The 19,139-nt window shown below is 30.7% G+C and overlaps 1 protein-coding gene across 4 annotated transcripts in view; it reads right to left on the bottom strand.

Moving 5' to 3' along the window:
• The window catches only part of LOC115890644, a 129,271-nt gene extending 110,389 nt beyond the window's left edge, over nt 1–18,882 (bottom strand). For 3 of the 4 annotated variants that reach the window (XM_030910939.1, XM_030910940.1, XM_030910942.1), the window contains exon 1: nt 18,601–18,881. In XM_030910939.1, coding sequence (XP_030766799.1) covers nt 18,601–18,672 — 72 coding nt within the window. In that variant the 5' untranslated portion in view covers nt 18,673–18,881. Of the gene's footprint in view, nt 1–18,600 lie in introns of all 4 variants that reach the window. The other variant, XM_030910941.1, reaches the window with a different exon arrangement.
• Nucleotides 18,883–19,139: the final 257 nt, after the last annotated feature.

Here is a 19,139-nt window from a genome sequence, read left to right as displayed (position 1 = left end):
GAACTAATCTGCTCAAGGTCACATAAAACTTAATTCCAGTGCCGTGGTATTTCAAGTCATATAATAATCAATATATAATCTGATGTAATTTGTTGTTTTAACTTGTCAAAGTCTTGTCAAAACATATATTTGGTTATAAATAATCGCACTGCAAGCACAACAAATTTATATTGTTTAAAATATTAATTTGGTGATAATAATGATAATATCTCATTTATTCCAAACCACAGCTTCCTTCAAACCATTTTTTGATAAAAAAAAATATGTGGTATAGAACCCTATACATGAAAAAACAGCCTGGAGCGGAAGGGGTTAATGTAAAAATGATAGCGCGCGTGTCGATTCTAATTTCAACAAGCGATGAATCACTCCCAATCATTCGTGGCGTTTATAATAACAAGTTACTTTCGTCACTTAAAAAACTTTTGTACAAAACATTCCTAGGACTAATTTAAAAAAAAATTAGACAAAATTTCACCCCAGTTTTAAACCCTTAGGAGATAAATTTCCGAAAATCACTTCTAACTGTTCAATTACGCTACTTAAGATAAGACACGTCTGTGCACAATTTCGTACTCCTAGGACATATTTTAATTTCTTTGTATATAAATTTCACCCCTCATTTTACCCCCTTCAAGAGCGAATTTCCAAAAACAGCGTCCTAGAAGTCCTAGAACAGATTCTTTTTTAGACATTTTTTCATTAAGGTACATTCAGGCTGGGAGCGTCATATGAGCTTGTTCTTTAGGTTTTCAGTTTGTGAAATGGCTTCAAGGAGAGCAGTTTTCTAATGTTACTATTGGAAACACCATATTTTACATTCAAAAGAATGGACAAAAAAGTACGAATTCGCCCTATAAACAGAAGACGATATCTGCATGGAGAATGTCATCACTTATATTTTTAATTGAGAGAACATCCTGATTAATCCTTTTCATTTGTGATACTTTTAGCGGGTATACAAAACCCACACAAAGAAATTTCGAAAGCTCTCATATATTTACTCGTAGTGTAAAAAAATACTTACTAGAAATACCTAGAATTGTAGCTATTTCTTCAAGTAGTCGATCACGCAGATTTCTATTTTTATATTGAGGCAATTTTGCATTCCACAGTGCAGATCTTGCCTGTATTTCGGCGATTAGCACCTCTGGTGCTGGTCCTCAGACGCCATAACAACCGCTGAACGCTAGAAATCTCGCTCGACGCTCGACCCTCAACGGACGCTAGAACAATGCCGAACGCGACGCTTTCTGGAATAATAATCGCTGGACGCTTCAAGGAATTGATTCCATTTTTCGTGGCGACACGGACGCGACGCTCGACGCTCTCAGCCTGAATGTACCTTTAAGCAATTAGTATTCTATAGGTAATAAAATTAGGAAAAGGTGTAAAGTTTATAATTAAGGAAAATATTTTATTGTCAATTTTCACAGTATCTCCCACATTCAACCTTGAGCATGAGAATTATTTACAAAATGTTTATCAATAAAATCTAATAATATATCGAAATTCTATTTTATTTTCGAAACATCGTAGTAATTATCGGAATAAATAATATTACCATATCATCTCAAATTTAAATACACGTTCCCAAATAGAAAAATAAGTATCGATGATTAACACATTAATGTGTAAAGGTGCGTATTCATTATCCGAACGAACTAACGAACGAATGTTCGCTAGTGGTATGGACGGGGACCGTACGATAGAACCGCACGAGAAGACCGGAGGCATTTGTTGGCGAACGCCTTTGATGTACCGACTCGAAATGGATGGTCGAGCGAACGAACGAACGAACGGCCGCATGCGTTCGGTCCCCGTCTAAATATACCGCACTTTCATTCGTTCGTTTGTTCGTTCGTTCGTTCGGATAATGAATACGCACCTTAATAAAAATATCCGGAAGGAAGCAATAATGAGAATTAAGACTTGATATTTCATATTATTTTATGTTATAGAAGGACCTAGTTAGATTGAAATATCTTTTGGGGTTTTTAAATAAATAATAATTTTTACTTGAATCAATGCAAAGAATAAATAATTGGTAAATTTAATTAACACTGTCTTATGTTTTTAACGTATTTCTATATTTCTAGAGAGCTAGCTTGCATAATTATAATTTATAAAAAAATATTTCAAAGTTAACGTCTCCTTTTTGCTTCTAAGACTAATCGGGACGGGACCTACTTTGTTTACGAGGAATTGGAACCGCTGTCCTCAGCCATACCATTGTCAATGGCCTACCGACTTGGGGAGTGTCTAAATCGACTCTTACTCACACGAGATATCCGACAAACGCGTATTTAAACAACTATCACAAATATTAAATAAAAAAAGATTTAAAATTAAATATGTACTTACAAATACCGTATGAACGAAAAAAAACAGCGTCCAGTTGGCTTGGAAATGACGATCGATGACATTATTCATATAATTTTACATATAGCAAATTTTAAAACACTTATGTACAGTTTTTTTAAATTATAAATTAGTCATAGGAGGTGACTTTAATGTTAATCTGCTTGCCAATGATAATCAGTCAATAAGTTTTTTGGATCTAGTAAATAGTTTTAATTTAAATCAGTGTATCTTTCAACCAACTAGAATGGGAAAGTATTCTTCTACACTAATTGATAATTTTTTTTACAATAACGACAAAGATTTTCAGGGGTTTGTTATTGATACAGCGCTATCTGATCATCATGGTCAAATTCTAGTAATTGATAGATATTTACAACCAGATAATAAAATAAACTTTCAAGTTAAAAGAATATATTCCCAATCAAAACTAAATCATTTTTATGATGAGCTCTCACAGACCACTTGGGTGTCAGTATATGAATGTGACGAGGTAAACGCAGCCTATACAGTTTTCTTTCGGGAATTTATGATTCCATTTAATCAAATATTTGTAAAGAAAAAAGTTAATGTTTCTAATAAGAGGCATAATAATTGGATTACATCTGGTATTAAAATATCATGTAAAACTAAAAAGAAATTATATGCAAAACAAATTAACGGACAAATATCAGAAGAATATTATAAAAATATTGTAAAATTCTTAAAGAGGTTATTGTTAAGGCAAAGAGCATATTCAATAAAACTTTTATTTTGAATGCCCATAACAAGACCAAGGCAACTTGGAGTTAGTTAAAAGTATAACACAGCAGGAATATAAATCACCTAGTGTATTCGCAAATTTTTTCGGAAAAATATAATGAAGACCTTATCTTAAATAAACTAAACGAATATTTTGTTTCTTCCTCTCATACAGTATTAAATAGTAACAAAAACAGAATTTCAGATTAAAATAAATAACAATTCTTTATTTCTTACTTCCTACAAATCCAACAGAAATTCAAAAACTATCCTCAGCTTAAATAATAAAACATCGGTTGGTGATGATGAAATACCGATTAAAGTTTTAAAAAGTATCGAATATTATTTCAACACCTATAGCATATGTGATAAATCTTTGTTTTACTACCGGATATTTTCCTGATGTGTTAAAGAATGCCCATGTCAGGGCTCTATACAAAAAGGGAGAAAAAAACCATGAGGAAAACTACAGACCAATATCCTTACTCTCAAATGTCAGTAAATTTTTTGAAAAAATCATATCTAGCAGGTTTATTGAATTCTTTGAGCGACACTCACTACTCTCAGACAGACAGAATGGCTTTAGAAAGGGCAAGTCTACGATACGTGCAATTTACCAAGCTTTAGAAAAAATATTAAATTCATTAAATAATAACAACAGGACTTTAGCAATGTGCATTGACCTTTCTAAAGCTTTTGATAGAGTGAACCATCAAATTCTATGCAAAAAGTTGGAAATCTACGGTGTTAGGGGGGTGGCTTTGGATTTGATTAGAAGTTATTTAGAAGGTAGAACTCAGCAAGTAATAGAATATAACGACCATGGTACATTATGGAGGTCAAAAAAACTTTCTGTAAGTCATGGAGTTCCACAAGGCTCTATTCTCGGTCCTTTTTTATATATAGTATATACTAACGAACTCCCACTGGTATCCTCTGAATATATTACACTTTATGCCGATGATGCAAACATCGTTTTTAGTGAGAAAGATAATTATGAACTGGAGTTAAAGGCTGTTAATACTTTGGAAACCCTAAATGATTACTTTTTGGCTAATGACCTTTTACTGAATGTTTCAAAAACACAGCTATTATTATTCGGAAACAGAACAAGGGAGATTATTAAATTGCTCTATAATGACAACGAAATTGTTTCTGCCGAAAATGTATCACTTCTGGGAATTAATGTAGATAGAAGGTTAGATTGGAAATATCACATAGCATGTGTTGTTTCTAATATAGCTCGTTTTAGTTACGCAATGAAAATTATCTCTGAAAATATATCTGAAGACGTTGCAATAACAGCATATTATGCCTACATAAACTCTGTAATACGCTATGGCTTGATCTTCTGGGGGAACTCATCGGATGTTAATAGGATAATGATTGTACAGAAGCGCTGTATTCGAAACATTTTCAAATTAAGTTATCGTGAAAGTTGTCGCAAATTTTTCATAGAAAGGAAAATACTAACAATAATCTCTATGTATATTCTGGATTCGGTAGTATTTGTTTACGACAATAAAAGTCTCTTTAAAGAACCAGAGTTAAAACATCAATACTCTACTAGAAATAGGGATATGTTACAAACCAACAAGAGCAACTACACGTATGTACAGAAGAATGTAAAGCACAGCATTGTAAAGTTATATCATACTTTCCCACTCTCAGTTACTGATTTACCTAGACCAAGATTACGGTTAACCCTAAAAAATTATCTATTAGACAAGGCATTTTATACGCTAGATGAATTCTATGCAGACAAGGGTAAGCTGTTAATATAGCATTTAATATTATTTGTAGTAAGTATTATTGTGTTTTCAATTTATTTTCTTGTTAAAAATTATATAAATATTGAAACTAGTAAATTATAGTTATGCAATACAGTATAAAGACTCTTCAGAAAAGTATTTTAGGAATCATGTTTATATTACGATACATTTAGTAGTATTTGAGTGTTTTAGTATCTTGAGTTTTTTATTAACATGTTCCACGCCCATCTTGGGTCAATTTATGTAATTGTATTACTTGGAACTAATAAAGATTTTTATCTATCTATCTATCTATAAAGTGACAGCGATCTTCATTTCATAGCCATCGCTGACGCTATTTTTATTTAATCATACAGTATCTGTGAGTATATAAAATAAGATATTTAAATACCTGATAAATGGATATACCCACTGGAATAAGTCTTATTCCAGAGTCTGGTATCAGTTTTGCAGTTGCGGTTTTTTTTAAGAAAACTATAATTTTAATTTTCCACTCTGACATACCTGAAAAAAGAGAAAAAAATTAATAAAACATTTCAATAATTCTGAAAAAAGAATTAAAAGAAACCCACACAAAACAAAGATTAGTTGGCTATTAGTTTTATAAATTACAAATCTTTCGTATCTCAATTATGACTTATTTACTTATTTATTGGAAAATCGTCAAGCAATTATTTTGTTTACGAGAAAAAAGAAATTTGTAAATAAATAACAATAACATTTAAGGACTTCACTAGTATGAGAATATGAGTATCTATTTTCTTAAACGTGAGTCAGCTTATAATAAAACCAAATATTCAGAAAATTGTGTAAAGTATCAAAGAACACCGGGGATTATACAAATACATTATGCGAATTTTTTGCTTTTCATAATTGTTTTATTCGGTTTTCCCGAATTATCAGAATATTTTATGTAATAACTAATACGAGAACTAATATTAATAGTAAATATGAGTTAGTTATTCACGTATAACTCAGCAGAGCAAAATACTGCTGGATATCTTTATATAAATGAACTAGAATAAACAAAGTAGTTCCTTAAAAAAGTACAAAATCCTTATAGCAGAAATCTAAAAAAGTAAAATTATTTTTTGTAAAAATCTATCATTTAGAATCCAAAAGGAAAGCAGTCTGTCGGTGGCTTTTTACTCGTAGATTGGGATTCCAGTTTTCGGGATCGGAATTACGTCTCGAAAATCCCCAATAAGTGCCCCAAATCCCGGGATTGCTTATCAGAATGAGAGAAATTTAATCTTAAAAAATACTTAATAAAAATGCAAAAACTTCTCTCTCAAAAAGAAAATAGAAAACAAAGACAAAACAAAGTAATGAACCAAAAAGTAGTATTATTTATATTTAGTAAGTAAAAAAAACACAATTCTGTTTGCAAAAAAATAGCAAACATGGAAATATAACTTTTAGATATTGACGTTCTACTTAGTATAAATAAAACATAATTTTTGAATGACTAAAATCTATCCCGGGATTTAATATAGGGAATTTGGGATCCCGGTTCCGAAACCCTACTTGTAAAGAAATTTACGACTAACAAACAAAAATTCTTAAAGTTTCGGGGGGTATATCTGCATATCTGCTCACGTCTGCATATCTGCTCACGTCTTCTTCTTAGGCAAGAGAAGCAAAGATACAGAAAAAATTATTTAAAATATCTAAGAAAACTATAATTTTAATTTTCCACTCTGACATACCTGAAAAAAGAGAAAAAAATTAATAAAACATTTCAATAATTCTGAAAAAAGAATTAAAAGAAACCCACACAAAACAAAGATTAGTTGGCTATTAGTTTTATAAATTACAAATCTTTCGTATCTCAATTATGTCTTATTTACTTATTTATTGGAAAATCGTCAAGCAATTATTCCGGATTTTATGTATTTTCCATGTAAAAGTTTACGAGAAAAAAGAAATTTGTAAATAAATAACAATAACATTTAAGGACTTCACTAGTATGAGAATATGAGTATCTATTTTCTTAAACGTGAGTCAGCTTATAATAAAACCAAATATTCAGAAAATTGTGTAAAATATCAAAGAACACCGGGGATTATACAAATACATTATGTGAATTTTTGGCTTTTCATAATTGTTTTATTCGGTTTTCCCGAATTATCAGAATATTTTAGGTAATAACTAATACGAGAACTAATATTAATAGTAAAGATGAGTTAGTTATTCACGTATAACTTAGCAGAGCAAAATACTGCTGGATATCTTTATATGAATGAACTAGAATAAACAAAGTAGTTCCTTAAAAAAGTACAAAATCCTTATAGCAGAAATCTAAAAAAGTAAAATTATTTTTTGTAAAAATCTATCATTTAGAATCCAAAAGGAAAGCAGTCTGTTGGTGGCTTTTTACTCGTAGATTGGGATTCCAGTTTTCGGGATCGGAATTACGTCTCGAAAATCCCCAATAAGAGCCTCAAATCCCGGGATTCAGAAATCCCGGGATTGCTTATCAGAATGAGAGAAATTTAATCTTAAAAAATACTTAATAAAAATGCAGCTATATATCAAAAAGAAAATAGAAAACAAAGACAAAACAAAGTAATAGACAAAAAAAAGTAATATTTATATTTAGTAAGTAAAAAAAAACACAATTCTGTTTGCAAAAAAATAGCAAACATGGAAATATAACTTTTAGATATTGACGTTCTGCTTAGTATAAATAAAACATAAATTTTTGAATGACTAAAATCTATCCCGGGATTTAATATAGGGAATTTGGGATCCCGGTTCCGAAACCCTACTTGTAAAGAAATTTGACTAACAAACAAAAATTCTTAAAGTTTCGGGGGGTATATCTGCATATCTGCTCACGTTTGCATATCTGCTCACGTCTTCTTCTTAGGTAAGAGAAGCAAAAGGAATACAGAAAAATTATTTAAAATATCTAAGTGTAACTACTACGAAAATATTAATATTTTAGGTACAAACTAAAATTTCTATTAAAGCCGTTGGCATTCTGATAGACTATTCCAACGGTGAAAGAAAAAGAAATGAACCAGCCACAAACGTACTGATATTATGTAAATTAGTTCCTGCTTTTATTTTTTTGCACCTAACAACAAAGTCTAGTAATTAAAAAAATTATAATTAATTCAAGAAGTGCGGAATGTAACGCTCTCCTAAAAAGTCAAAACCCTACGTCGTATAAAATTACATCAATTAATTCACATATACATAAATATTTATATCCGCTAGAGAACAGAAATATAATTATCACTATTAGAACCTCGTGATTTTTGCAGCCTACACAATAGGTTCCGCGAGGTGAAATTCGATGTAGTAATAGACACTTCACGGTTTTTCTAAGTAGATGTTCAAACTCATTTTAGTGAGAATTTTCTCTATACAGGCTGTCAAAAAAACAGTGTATCTAACTTCGGTGGGTGATTGAAAAAAGTTCCTAGGAACATATGCCCTAAAATGCTTCCCGAGGAAGTTACGGTTCCCAAAATGGTAAATAAAATAACATATTGTTTATACAAGGTGACCCATTAGTGCGAGGAAGTCCAATATCGTCGTCGTTGTCGAAGATATGGAAAAAGTTTTATGCATATATTGCAAAGTTTATAAAGGGGCGTATCCTAAAAATATTTTGTTATATACAGGGTGTCACATAAAAAAGTTATGATAAAGTTTTAATTTTTTTAAATTGCACTCCCCATTTTTCTGTAGATAATCGAATTCGGCATAAAATTCTGCATATAGTACACTATTTTTATTTGAATCACTAGGATGTTGCCATTCTATTACTTCTTTACTAAAACATTGGTTAGGTTAGGTTAATTAACTAGAGTGAATATAACTTTATTAACACTTAGCTATATTTTACTAAACAACAAGGACAACAGGACAAATCCGCGTAGAAAAATTTACATTAATCTATAAAGGGTATTTTTAATAGCATCACCAAAATCGGAATATTTAAAATACTATATTTCAATTTTTTTCAATGCAAAACTATGTATATGACAAAAGAAGTACCACCAGTAGCACTCTTTACCCTAATAAAAAGTAATTTTTACGGAATTTTACATTATCGCCATTCGCTTTGGCATTAAAATTTGTGTAAGAATGCCAAATTTCAAGAAAAAGATCTACCAATGTTCTCAAAAATAAACAAAATATATTATTTTTATTTAACCTTTTGAGTAGTGATGGGGAAAACCGATTAATTTCAATAATCGAGTATACTTGTTTTTACCTAAAACTTCCCAATATGGCGGACTTCAGTATGGGAGGCTTAAAAACGAAAATCTCATCTCTAGACTGGAATTGACTGTAGTCTTACTGTAGTTCAAATCGTTCAAATTGATAATCTGTGGTAAATCTAATTGAACTCTGACACTTGGCTGACTGACGTTTACGGTTCCTTTTTCTAAATATTTTCATTATTTTTTGAGTTTTTATTCACAAATTCTACTGATTTTGTTCTTTTATTTAACCTGCAGCCTGCAGTACTAATTATATACTTATAAATAATCTTTTCACCGATCAAGAACTAAGGAATAGGCTGGAAGATATTCAAAAAATGTGTAAAACGCATAAAAACGTATTAGAAAACATTGACTCGTCCACAAATTCGTGAAAATAAATTAGTCCAGATGTTTGTAAAAAGGTCTCTAATTATTTTGAGAAGTTTCCTCGTATCAGTAATTTTCAGGTTTGTAAGATGTATATGATAATAAATAGATTAAAACTTATATTAATTTCAGGAAACAGCGCGGGCATTACAGATTGTTGTAAATTAGTTTTAAAATATAAAGAAGGTTTAAAACAGGTTTAAAAGTTGAGCTAGTAGAGAAGACCTAAATAAGGTAATGTTGGTAATGGGACCAAAGATCAAATAACACTTGAAATATATAATATGTACTAATTGTAAGTAGTTTTTATGAATCTGTTTGATATCTATTGCATTGTTTTTTATATTTCTTGAAATATATATTTTTTTACTTTACAGGATACACAAACAATAATAAAAAATACAGTTACTCACTAAAAGCACTTAAGGTTTGTAATAGATGTAGTTAGAATATCAAACACCAAACCAAACCAAAAATTATGTTTATATAATTTATATTTTACTGGTATTCCTCACATTTGAAAGGAAAGTAATTTCATAAATAAGCAGAAGGACATCTTATGAGTACACTCTATATTAATAATTCTTTTTTATCCTATACTTGTTAGATATAAAATTTAGTACTGATTCCAAACCTATAGTTGTGGTTGTGACATATTCTGATGTGTTTCTGGCAATTTAAAATAAGTTAATATTTAAACAAACATTTCTGGCTTTCCTGACAGGAGTGTGAACACAAATTTAATAAAGGTATAATGTGGATAATGTTCTGATTATTACAGTTTGCATGGATGACTGTTTTTATATGTTGTTATTTTTAATAAAGTATATTTAATGATTTTTTCAGTATTTTTTTCCCTCAGAGGATTGTGTTCTAATCTCTATATATAAATTTTCACAAATTATATCTACAAAATTTATTACCTTATAACTTTTTGCTAAAGACTTTGTAGTTGATACAGTTTAACAGTATATAAAAGAACTATTTAAATAAGATGTTTGAAAATATAGCTGTTTTTGCACACATCAATTGAATTTGTGATTAACTGTACTGAAATAAAAACAAATTAAGAGAAATGGGTGATCTATCAACTATAACATGAAACGCATCATCCTATTTCCAAGTCTTCTATTAATTTCACTTATTAAACAACTATAATTATTCAATAATCTTGATAATTCTAGGAACTCTCAGATATCGTCAAAACATGAAAACAAAAATTCACTTCCTGTAGTTCTTACGTCCCTTTAACTGAAATATTAGGGGAGTTAATATTCTGACTAAGAAAGTTTATAAAATACCTTTAAGTAAAATCTCTTTGGATCTGCGGTAAAATACCTTTATTCTTATTAAATAATTTCAATAATCTATGTTTTTATTTATGATTTATGACAACCACCTAATAACCTAACTTTAACGGCAACTTGACAATCCTGAAAAATGTTATTGCTAACCAAAGAGTAAATCAATTTCTGAATTCGCCTACGCCGACTTATTTTTCATTAAAAAAAAATTACCAATTTTCGTAACTAGGTCGGCCATATTGAGAAACTTTTAAAAGAATTGTACAGTACGTCTGTCCGTTCTGTAGCTACGGGGTATCTGTGAGAGGGGAAACGATAATCTTTCGATGTTTTTTCGTAAAAAATTGGACGACGCGTCCCATCAATAAAAATTCGACAAATTTGCAAGTAGCCAATAAAATGAGTGGGCGGGGCGATTAGCGGTGACGTACTCGTCAAGTCGACGTATAAAATATATTACTGTTTATTTAAATGTTCTTTGTCCGCATTCCTTTCATACACACAGATCCAGCAGACGTACTGTACTTTACTCGAGATTCAAGCGATCTCAATAATCGAGCGATTGCTCGAGCGAAATATCGCTCGTATTTAACAATACGGTTTTTCGCCCGTCGCAGTCGCTTGTACTCGTAACGCCAAGCAGAAAGTTTCGTGTGCAGAGCACCTATTCTTTCGGTGATGAATGGCAAGCGACGAGCGATGAGTAATTCGCTTGATTTAGTTTATTTCAAAGCATTGTCGATGTACGTTGTAACATTTTGTTACTCAGATACGCAACGGATAACGTCGTATAAATTTGCTACCTGCAATGTATGTAGAAATTTCGCTCAGCTTTTTATCAAGTATGTCACATTAAATCGGACTTCAATTTATTTCATTCTAGGATCGCTTGCTTTCGTCGCTCGTAACTCTTCACTTGCATCGCTCGTTCATAATCGAGCGATGTCGGTTATTTCAATAATCGGGTACTCGATCGAATTTTCGCTCGAGTTCCAATCCTATCACTACTTTCGAGTGCTGTAACTTTCTTGAGATGCATTTTAGGGCATATATTCATAAGAACTTTTTGTCTCATTTTTATCTGTAGAATCACCCAAGGAAGTTAGATACACTATTTTTTGACGCCCTGTGTGTTATAAAAAATACTTCTTATTTACTGAGTGGGGGCAATTTGTTAACTAAAAAATATAATTATTCAATTTTGTATACGAAACTATATCTCTTATACCATAATAACCTACAATATGAGAACTTCATAAAATACAAAATATTGATTCTATATTGTAAGTATATCATAATATTGCAAAGCTTTGTTTGTATTCCTATTAAATACTATAGCATTGAGAGACTTATACTCTAAACATACGCGTTTTATAATATGCTGTTCGGTGTAATGTAAACTTTATTGCTATGCGAATTTGAAGAAATTGAACTGTATGTGGGTGTCGTGATTTCTATGTAACCCACGCTTGATATTTTTCTAAAGTAAGCTGGCCTGCAGTGGTCGCAATTGCACTGGACATATTCAGAAAAAGGATATGTTTAATATGATTCGCCTACTCATGCATTGGATTAATATTATTTATAATTATATATGCAATTAAAACGCTATTATTAAAAAAAATAATTGCTGCTGCAGTTTTTGAAATGACAAACAATAATAACTTCTGTTGAGTATTCTTCTTCTCTATGACGAAAATTTATGATTAATTTAAAATATAAAAATTTGACAAATTTATCATTTCAGTTAAATAACTATCTACTCAACATATTTATTTTGTGTAATGACATATCTTGACTATTTATCTAAGCACGCTAAGTAGCAAGCAGTACCTAGCCATGCTAAATATCTGGAAAACTGTTCCTCGTAGAAATTTTTACCAAAAGACCTTTTTTACGTAAAAAATGACAGATATGTATATTTTTTCATTCTCGGTAGGTTTATACAGGTACGGACGAAAAGTTATTACTCTTCAAAACAGTTGAAACACATATAGGTGGCGAATCTTACAAGTAGGAGGCATACTGACACCAATTTTTATCCAAATATCGACTATAGTTCACAAATTATTTGAAAGAAATCGAAATAAAAATGAAATTTCTACACCCTGTATCACCGAAACGAAGCCATTTTAGAACATAAATTTATACGAACTTTTTTATTTATTTTCATCTGCAGAATATGCTGCCGAAGTTTCCCGAATACAATTTGGATCACCTTGTAGAATAAATGATTTCAAAATTGATAAAATTTTCCGATACTTCCTGAAGCACCGCTATATTAAAAATACTTTTAATCAAGAATTCGCATTATAAAAGACGAATTTGCAAAAAACTTCCGATCTAGATGTTTTAGTACAAGATCACCGAGATGAAGATGTTTGGACCAACCGAATACACAATTGCATTCAACAACTAACACTCAATGACAAGTGTGAATACAAACGTCTTATTCCATCTTTTATTAATAACAAACCAGCCGAACTGCGTCAGTGAAACTGACAGTAAGAATCCGAAATTATAATAAAGCTTAACGATGCAATCAACAATTTTTTTTCTTATTGCGTGAATACAGAGAAGTCCAGTTTTATTCAAACATGTATGACTAAACATTTACATAGTATATTTTATTATTACCTCAGGTGAAATAGGAAAGTTATCAGCAGCCGGTATAATAGGATATGATGCAATAAGCATGTCAAACAGTGCGATACAATCGGATGAACCGTTTAGTAAGACTTTAGACATATTCTCTTGAATTTATGAAAACATTCACTTTTGCAGAATAGAATAATGACTACTTTTACTATTAAATACTTTAATAATAATAGTTGATTATAATTTTCATTAAATATACTTAAAAAAATAATAGTAAATGTAGTTCTAAACTATTTAACATCTTGTTTGTATTCTGGTTGTTTATAGAAGTATATTTATTGCCTATAATTATCTAATTGGAAAACAATTACATTGAATTAATTTGCTTTTCATGAGTGAGATGTTAACATCAAACGGAAACATGTAACGCAGTGTATGAGATTCACCTCATGTAGAATACTAATGTCACGAGAATTGACTTACGAGTATTCCGATAATTATCAATAAAATAACAACTAAATTATTTATTTTTAAACTACGTATTATTTTATAATAGACAGACACAAATAGGTTTTTTTCTTTACATAAAATTGTCGTTTTTATTCTTCGATTTTACGCTAATAAATTAAGCACATTTTAACACCTTTCTAAAAACGTTTCCGATTTGGTTATACGGTTTGTAAATTAAAGTTTTTGCTTTTAACGGCTATAATGATCTGTTTAAATAAATTAAGAGAGACAAAAAATTAGTTTGTGTTAATTTTACTAGTTTTTGATGTTATCAGACAAAATGGCACTTAATTTCCTTTTGCTTATTGTTGGTACTTTTAATCATTATTTTATCATTCTTGCTAAAATTCATTTTATTCAAAATTTACCATTATGATTTTAGGATAATTCGTTAATCTCTAAATAATATAGAGTACCGCAGTTGACACTATTTTGACCCCATTTTAAGGAGAAAATTTAAAAATAAGAACATGTTTACCAATATGCAACTAAATCCAAATGTATTGCTTAAAAACTCAGTAACATACCACATGACAATCGATTATTTTGGCGATGTCAAGCACTATTAGATGTCATTATTTAACCAATACTCTTCTTTATTTTTAAAGTTGCGTACTGCCAGTTGGCCTTAACAAAGTTTAATTTATTTTTATATAGAGTAAAAATAATTTTTTATGTGGTGTGTTGTTTAAAATTCCAGAAAAAATATTTTTTTACAGATGGAATTTTTGTAAATGACGTCAAAAGTGACAGATAATTATTTCAAAATTATTTTTCGAGATTTTAAAGCAATAGGGTGAAAATGAATTGTTAATATTATAATTAAATATTCACCAACACTGGCAAAATATAGCAAAAGAAAGAAATAAATTGCTGCGAATGTTTGTGAACAGCGAAATAGGCAAGTGTCGTCAAGTAGCTATATAAAAAAGATTTACCACTTATTTATACCGGTATCTCCAAAATTATACGCTAGATTCAGTTGAAATTTGATGTAGGAGTTACTCCTGGCTTGATGTAAGCACTGACTAACAAAGGATTTTGGTCAAATCCCGTTCAAAGCTTATTTATTTAATATTATTCAACAGCGAAATAGGCAAGTGAAATAGGCACAGTGTCAGCGACAGTGAACAGCGAAATAGGCAAGTGTCGTCAAGTAGCTATATAAAAAAGATTTACCACTTATTTATACCGGTATCTCCAAAATTATACGCTAGATTCAGATGAAATTTGTAGGAGTTACTCCTGGTTTGATGTAAGCACTGACTAACAAAGGATTTTGGTCAAATTCCGTTCAAAGCTTATTTATTTAATATTATTCGGAAAATTGTAAATAAATGTTTTGTAATCCCAATATAAAAATGTCAGACGATGATAAAACTTTAAAATCATTTTTAATTTTAGCGCAAAAAAGAAAACATTTCAACATTGATTTAACTGAACGAAGTTTAATAAAATAAATAAATACATTTAGTTTCAATAGTTTAATAGAGGGAAGTTTAAGGGGAAGTTTTAAAAATGCATTTTACGAATAATATGTAGAAATAAAGAATTCAGAGGTATTAGATACTTAAAAATTGAGTATAATATCTAAAAAATATGTATAGAAAAGAAATATGTTTTTTTTTGAGGGAAAAAAAACCATCATTTGGTAAGACAATCGAAGTAGTGTCAGACTCTTACTGACTAAAACAACCCTCAGAACCTTTATGTGTTTGTCTCCTTCTTTATGTGTATTGTTCTTCCTTTATACAGGACGATGATAATAAAATTTCATAATAAAGTAGGAATTTTGGCGTAGAAAAGAAAAGTTTCAATATTCGTATTACTTATCTGAACGATGTTATATAAAAAAATCAATTCGTTTAGGTAGTTTAATAAGGGTAAGATTTAAAAATTATATTTTTATAAATATGTTCGTAAAAACGACGATATATCTACTACGCCCAAGAGTCGAATTCGGGCAATGCCCGAGGAAAATATGCAAATCTAGTTTTGAGCAAGGAATATTTCCCAAACCCGAAAAATTAATTTTTCTACGACTAGCCTAGAAAATGCAGTTTGACACACGGAAAACTCGATCTGAAATTGGCGTTTTGCAAACTGTCGTGTGTTAAGGATTTAGCGCACGACATGTGTCTTAGTGCACACGACATGATGTGTCAATTTTAACATTTTTAACCTCCAAAATGTTTAGCTGAAACGCCAAACGCAACGCAGCCATCAGAAAAGTGTCATCATTACATCGCAAATGATTCCACAAAACTGACAAAAACTGAGTGAGTTTGCTGCTAATTTGTAGTCGTAGAAAAATAGCGTAAAACTCGTTCAAAACTTCTTTGTACACTCGTTCGATTTGTGGCTCTTGCCTGGGGCTCGAGCCAACAAACTGTCGAACTCGTGTGCAAAACGTCGTTTTCAAAACTCGTTTAATATACGAGCCCTAACAACTATATGTTGGGCCAAGGTCTTTTTGCAATAAAATAGTAATTTGTTAAAACGACTCAATTTATTTTGTTTATTATTCTAAATTCAAACATTACAATATGATCTAGACAATTTTACTATATTTTTATAAGTTTGCAAACAAATCACTTTAGATAATAGCTTATTTTGCCAAAATCAAGCCAAATTTGCTGATAACTATATATTGGGACAGCACAACAAGAAATTTGTTTAATACGGAGTTACATCACCTTTCGCCTTAACAACTGCCTGAACTCTTAATGGCATTGTATTTACCAAAGATTGGCACATTTGAGGAGAAAAATTATTCCAAATTTCCTGCAGTTTTGTCCGAAAATCAAAAATTGAGTATAATATCTAAAAAATATGTATAGAAAAGAAATATGTTTTTTTTTGAGGGAAAAAAAACCATCATTTGGTAAGACAATCGAAGTAGTGTCAGACTCTTACTGACTAAAACAACCCTCAGAACCTTTATGTGTTTGTCTCCTTCTTTATGTGTATTGTTCTTCCTTTATACAGGACGATGATAATAAAATTTCATAATAAAGTAGGAATTTTGGCGTAGAAAAGAAAAGTTTCAATATTCGTATTACTTATCTGAACGATGTTATATAAAAAAATCAATTCGTTTAGGTAGTTTAATAAGGGTAAGATTTAAAAATTATATTTTTATAAATATGTTGGTAAACCTAGAAGTAACGCTTGAAAACTGAGTAAAATATCTTAAAAAATTGAAAAAATGTAAGAAAGCACAGATAGTTACTTTAAAATTGTATTTCGAAATTTCAAAATAATAGAGCGAAAAATGTATATTATATTATACCATTATTCCAAGAGATATAAAAAATTATTGTATCGTTCCAAAATTTTTGTACACAGTAATGTGGGCAAGTATCAATTAATACTGGATAAAAATATTTATTTGAAAATTATAAATCGGAAGCCTAGACAGGGTGTTTCAAAAAACATGTGCCATCTCTCGTATGGAGATTCCTCACATAAAAATAAGATTTATTTTTTATATGAAGATAGGTCCGATTCTGCTTTGTTTCGTAGCTACAGGAAGTTAACGTCCTCATTTTTTTTTCGATTTATTATAATTTTCTTTCAAATGATTTTAGTGATAAATATAAAATTTTGAGGGTAAAAGTTACTAAAAGTGCATATTTTAAAAAGGTTTATCTTGATATTTTGTCAGTTATAATCTCCTTGATAAGACAAATGCAATTTTATTAATCCTAATTAATAAAATTATAATTACTGATTTATTTATTTAATCTAATTTATTATTAAATAAAATTTATAAAACTGATTTTCGGTGCTATCTACAGCAAATTAATAATGGTACCTAAGATAAATAAAAAAGACCTATTTTTTAAAAGTTTAAACTTTAAAACTGTGCATTTTCGCACCCATGTTTATAAGAGCTTTTTTTATATTTTTTGATGAGGAATCAATGAGTACATATTTAACACTTTCGCCAGTTAATGACAATAAACTTTTAAGGGTTCCTATTAGAGTTTGGGTTAAGGCAAATTAATAAAATTGCGTTTAACTCAAGGAGACCAAAATCGACAAAATATCAAAAGACAACTTTTAATCGGCATTAATCGGTCCTCAAAATTTTGTTAAGAAAATGGAGAAAGTCAGTGGCGCACATGTTTTTTTTAGAAAGATATTCCAGTGATAACCCATATGCACGTCCCTCATGAATATGTCGACACTTTTTTAGCATTAAAATATGATGCAGTTATAGTAACTTTTACCCTCAAAATTTAATTCGAATCGCCAAAAGCACTTTAGAAGAAAATTATAATAAATCGAAAAAAAAATTTAAGCCCCTGTAGAGCTACAAAACAAAGCAGAATCGGACCAATGTTGATAAACAAAATAAATCTTATTTTTACGTGAGGAATTTCTTTTGAAACACCCTGCATACATCTTTATCAGACTGTACATTATTCAACATTTCCAAAAACATCGTCCCCTATCTCACGTAAAGGCGTAACAAAAAATCGAAAACACTTGAGACTTCCCTACAGGCACAACTTTTATCTCACGAAGTGCTGTGACTGTATCTCTCATGGTAATCAAGGCAGTGATATAGTATTTTGATTCGACGTATCTTTCTAAAATTTTCTTCTATCTTGACAGAAAATGTACTAAATGCGAGTTAAAGGACGAGATAGGGGACGATATTATATTTGTTTTCAAAAGAAAAATAAGTCAAAATACCTTTTGCCCTGCTGTTCTTAAAACAACCATCATCCCTAAAACCACCAGCTTAAAAACAACTCCAAACGACATTTTTTCCACCGATTATTTACTCCAGTCCTATTCACGAACGCCACAGTCGTTCTCGTACTTCTCGCACTTAGACCGCTCCGGGTTCGTCGCGACAAACGATGGTACTGGCACTACTTCGGTACTACCAGTGGAAGTGACTCTCGAAGATGCTGCAGAAAGAAGAAGACGGTCAGCTTGCGTGGGGCTCGAGGCGCCGGCAATCGGCAAAAAGGTCGCGGTGCGATATGGGAACGCGGTGTCGGGTATGTGACTCGCCAGTTGTCGCGCGGCATTGTGTGGCAGGATTACGACGATATATCTACTACGCCCAATAGTCGAATTCGGGCAATGCCCGAGGAAAATATGCAAATCTAGTTTTGAGCAAGGAATATTTCCCAAACCCGAAAAATTAATTTTTCTACGACTAGCCTAGAAAATGCAGTTTGACACACGGAAAACTCGATCTGAAATTGGCGTTTTGCAAACTG

This window comes from Sitophilus oryzae, unplaced genomic scaffold, assembly GCF_002938485.1.
Source record: "Sitophilus oryzae breed Bouriz unplaced genomic scaffold, Soryzae_2.0 scaffold_907_pilon_pilon, whole genome shotgun sequence".
Taxonomy (NCBI): domain Eukaryota; kingdom Metazoa; phylum Arthropoda; class Insecta; order Coleoptera; family Curculionidae; genus Sitophilus; species Sitophilus oryzae.
The sequence above is the reverse complement of the archived record's forward strand: the minus strand, read 5'-3'. Positions and strand labels throughout refer to the sequence as shown.